Genomic DNA, 4,784 nt, shown 5'->3' with positions numbered 1-4,784 from the left:
GTGCCAAATGAGTACTTTGCATCAGTATTCACCAAAGAGAAGGACTAGGTGGATGATGAGCCGAGGGGAAAGAGTGCAGATAGTGTCACTCATCTCATTATCAAAAAGGTGGAGGTGTTTGGTGTCTTGCAAATCGTGAAGGTAGATAAGTCCCCAGTGCCTGATGGGATCTACCCAAGAATACTGAGGGAGGCAACTGAGGAAATTGCTGGGGCCTTGACAGAAATCTTTGCATCCTCATTGGCTGCAGTTGATGTCCCAGAGGACTGGAGAATAGCCAATGTTGTTCCTATGTTTTAGAAGGGTGGCATACGACATTCTTGCCTTCATCGGTCGGGGCATAGAGTATAAAAATTGGCAAGTCATGTTGCAGCTGTACTGAACCTTAGTTAGGCCACACATAGAATATTGCGTGCAATTCTGGACGCCACACTACCAGAAGGACGTGGAGGCTTTGGAGAGGGTACAGAAGAGGTTTACCAGGATTTTGCCTGGTCTGGAGGGCATTAGCTATGAGGAGAGGTTGGAAAATCACGGATTGTTTTCACTGGAACGACAGAGGTGGAGGGGCGACATGATAGAGGTTTACAAAGTTATTAGCGGCATGGACAGAGTGGATAGTCAGAAGCTTTTTTTCCATGGTGCAAGAGTTAGTTACGAAGGGACATAGGTTTAATGTGCGAGGGGTAAAGTTTAGAGGGGATGTGCGAGGCAAGTTTTTTGCACAGAGGGTGCTGAGTGCCTGAAACCTGTTGCCAGGGGAGGTGGTGGAAGCAGATACGATAGCGATGTTTAAGAGACATCTTGTCAAATACATGAATAGGAAGGGAGTAGAGGGATATAGGCCTCGGAAGTGCAGAAGTTTTTAGCTTGGGCAGGCATCAAGATCGGCTCAGGCTTGGAGGGCCGAATGTCCTGTTCCTGTGCTGTACTTTTCTTTGTTCTTTGTTCTTTTACCCATGCGAGGGGCAGGCCCGTTGTCTGTCTATTGTATTATTGTCAAACTCTCTCACAGAGCACCATTCTGTATCGGTCCATCACCAGTCAGTGTTACTTAATAGAAGAAGGATCTGGGTTGAAATTTACACAGACTGATCCAGCTTTCTCCCAATGATTTGCTATTAGCATAATCTCCCATTCAGTGTGACCAGATAATTCATCCCATTCTTCAGCTCTTCTCTGAATTCTCTTTGTGTAAGTCCATAGATACACGTGTTGGTGCAAGAACCGAGAAGCTGCAGCATGTATCCAGTTTGCTGGGTGATGTATATTGGGTTACTGTAGTATTTGTTTGTATAATTGTAGTTTGTCACCCGCCACATTAGGGAATGTACAACATGTGTCATCCAGAGAAGAATGAAATTAGCAGATAGAGTGAAAAGCAAGATCATTGACCTCTTCCGGTTCTCACTCTCTGTATCATTTTGATTATTGATGTGACTTATGAGTGCCCGGCGGACTATATTGGATTTTAGAATATGTTTTACAGTGAGAGCATTGAACAACAGGATGAAAAATACCGGCACTAAAGGGGTTGAAATGCTGTCGAACCACTCGTACGCCGTCCATAACGGTGAGGTATAATAGGCAGCGGTTTCAATGCAGAAGTACGGAATTTTGTTAATTATAAGCTTGGGTTGGTATATAAAGTAAAAGGGGATGCTCTTTAGACAGCTAAGTAGACACACGGTTGCAACAACCAAGTTTGCCGTTCTCTGTGTACAATATATTCGTCTGAAATTCTGACAACAAATAGATACAAAGCGATCGAAGGTGAAAGCGACTGTAAACCAGACTGAACAGTTCAGGGCCAGCATCTTTGTGACAAGTTTCAGGGCGCATATTGGAGTAATGAACAAGAAATTTATTGGCATGTAAATATTGTTAATTCTCTTCAGTATGACTTCAATTATCACCACCGTTAGATCTGCCACTGCCATAGCGACTAGGTAACAAGTGACACATTTGCAGAGACCGCACTTTCCTCGGGACAGGATCACAATCGCCAGCAGATTCACTGTAAGAGAGAGAAAAATATATTTATCATTAGATCATTCCAGGAACCTCTCCCAAAATCTACACGCTAGGTCCAAGCCTCTTGTTGCTTCTGTTAATTGCGATTGGTTCTGTAAACAAGGGTGAACCGGGTTGCAATGAGGCTAATTACAAAGAAAAAAACGAATATGGAACAAAAACTTAAAGAAACTGAGTTAAATAGCAGATTGAGGGAAAAATGTAAGAATATTTAAGATTCTAATTAATGAACAATAACCTGAATGACACCAGTACAATATTCCATAAGGGATAAATAAAACAAGGCAATACTAATATGACAATCCAGCTGAGTGAGATGGACCCACCTGGCTCCATGCTTATCCAACTAATCATAGCCAGAGATTCACCAGCAATGCTTTCTCTTCCTGCTCCAGCACCGTTCTGTGGTCTCTCCTCAAGGATCTATCCTTTACCCGTTCTTATTTCTCATCGACATGCCTCCATTTGGCGACATCATCCAAACATGCAGGCCAATTTACACAACTACATTGGCAACACCAAGATCTACCACCTCACGCAACTCCTGCACCGCCTATAAATTATTATACCATTTGTCTGACATCCCTGATGAACAGAGATTTCCTCCAGTTAAATATTTGGAGATTGAAGCATCATCTTCTGCCTCTGTCACAATCTCCACTCAATAGCCACCAATTTCAACCAGCTTCCTGGCCACTCTATGAGGTTGAGCAATGTCATATTGGACTCCGTGATCAGATTCCATCACGTATCCGCGCTGTCATTAACCTATTTCAACCCCTGTACATTGTCCAAATCAGCTTCCACCTCAACTCATCTACCACTGAAACTCTCATCCATGCCATTGGTACTTCCAGACGTGACTGTTCCAAGGCACCCCTGACTGGTCTCCCACATAATTCCTTCCATAAACGTGAAGTCATCCATGACACTGCTGCCCATGTCCCTTCTCACATAAGGTCCCATTGCCCAATCATCCCTGTGCTCACTGACCTACATTGGCTGCGGTTTAGGCAGCAACTCGTTTGTAAAATAAAACCATCTTTGATTTAAATTCCTTCCATTGCTTCGCCCCAACTTATCCCCCCAAGCTCCTCCAGCTCGACAATCTTCCAAGATATCTGTTCTCGAATTCTGACCTGTTGAGCATCCTTGATATTAATTACTCCACAATTGGCGTTCATGCTATCATCTGCCTGGGTCCTAAACTCTGGAACTCTTTACCTAAACCTCTTTGCCTCTCTGCCTCCCTATCCTCCCTTAAGATTTCCCTTAAAGACTACCTTTTTGACCAAATGTTGGTCATCTGCTGTATTATTTCTTTATGTGCCTTTTGTGAAATGTTACTCCATAACACTTCGATGAATCGCTGTGGGATAATTTAATAAGTGAAAGATGCTGTAATAACACAAGGTGTTGTTGTTGAGTGGGCGGGCACTGATGTGGACCAAAATAAACTAAAAAGAATGAATTGTGGGATGAAGGTAAGGGTTTGCAATAAGATTAATAATGAAATCAAAGGGCACAACTAAAGAAGAAACGAGCCACTAAATCACATTCCTCGCTCTGTTCTCGTATCCCCTTTTATGCTTTAATTCACCCACATTTCCAATCTAATCTTTCTGAGTTAACCAGTGTTGGTAATCTCCCTCTACCTTGAGGCAAACTCCGCTATTGGGAGACAGACAATGGAGGGAGACTCAGGAAAAACAAATAAATAGCTCAGAAATTTAGGGAATTTGCTCCGTGTCCACTGAGGTCGAGAGTGGTAACTATTGAGTCGTTCTGATGAATAAAATAACGTGGAGCTGGCACAACGTTTATCTATATATATATATATATTTACTTAAAGGGAAAGCAGCCAAAGGGGAAACTTTACTCAAGTGACATTCTTGCACCATTCCAGCTATCATTTTCCTGTTTATTGATTTCGCCACCGTCCAACTCTTATATTTTTATTTTTATTTAGAGATACAGCACTGAAACAGTCCCTTCGGCCCACTGAGTCTCTGCCGACCAACAACCACCCAATTATACTAACCCGACAGTCATCCCATATTCCCTACCACCTACCTACATTTGGGGCAATTTACAACGGCCAATTTACCTATCACCTGCAAGTCTTTGGCTGTGGGAGGAAACCGGATCACCCGGCAGAAACCCACGCGGATTCAGGGAGAACTTGCAAACTCCTCAGAGCAGTTTCCCCCTCCATAATTTATTTCATTTTCTCTCTCAGCTTCAATTGATGCTGCCTCAGTTCCCAGCTCTGTTGGATGATGAAATCCCAAACACCCTGACAATGTCTGGGAAAATCTGGGATTAGCGAATATTGAGCCCACATTTTCCACCATCTATGAATTTGCTTGACATTATGTTCGGCCTTCTCCATTTCGATTGCAATTTTTATATACAGTATTGACGCTTAGCATAAATCCGCCTGTTTCAACTGGATCAAACAATGACCCGTGAAGCCTTGTCCTGCAGTATTTCTCCTGCATTCTGCAGTCTATGGAGTCGCCTTTTGTTATCTATCCAAACATAATTTATGAAGACCTTTGCTCATTATGGATAAACCATTCCCCATTGTTTTGCCATCATATCAAGTTTGAACAGTCATGTATCCGTTTGCAAGACTGAAACGCACTGTTCACACACAGCTACCTAACAACCAATCGAGTTCACACACAGATGACTGTTGGACAGCACCCTCACCAGTGGAGAGCCGACAACGTTTGTCCTATCCTCTT

General features: G+C 43.0%; 1 protein-coding gene across 1 annotated transcript; it reads right to left on the bottom strand.

Moving 5' to 3' along the window:
- Positions 1 to 1,121: 1,121 nt before the first annotated feature.
- On the bottom strand, positions 1,122 to 3,000 carry LOC137381101 (probable G-protein coupled receptor 139). The gene is made up of 2 exons (XM_068053490.1): positions 2,886 to 3,000; positions 1,122 to 2,017 (listed from the first exon to the last, which is right to left on the bottom strand). Exons 1-2 carry the CDS (start codon positions 2,998 to 3,000, stop codon positions 1,122 to 1,124), a joined length of 1,011 nt encoding a protein of 336 aa, XP_067909591.1.
- Positions 3,001 to 4,784: the final 1,784 nt, after the last annotated feature.

The sequence above is a fragment of the Heterodontus francisci genome, chromosome 21 (genome assembly GCF_036365525.1).
Source record: "Heterodontus francisci isolate sHetFra1 chromosome 21, sHetFra1.hap1, whole genome shotgun sequence".
NCBI classification, from domain to species: domain Eukaryota; kingdom Metazoa; phylum Chordata; class Chondrichthyes; order Heterodontiformes; family Heterodontidae; genus Heterodontus; species Heterodontus francisci.
This window is presented reverse-complemented; position numbering and strand designations above follow the sequence as displayed.

Excerpts from the sequence above, each read along its gene's own strand:
- LOC137381101 (XM_068053490.1), bottom strand. The coding sequence starts at position 3,000 with ATGGGACCTTATGTGAGAAGGGACATGGGCAGCAGTGTCATGGATGAC. Across the intron at positions 2,018-2,885 it reads TGGAACAGTCACGTCTGGAA|TGAATCTGCTGGCGATTGTG; the intron begins GTACCAATGGCA and ends TCTCTCTTACAG.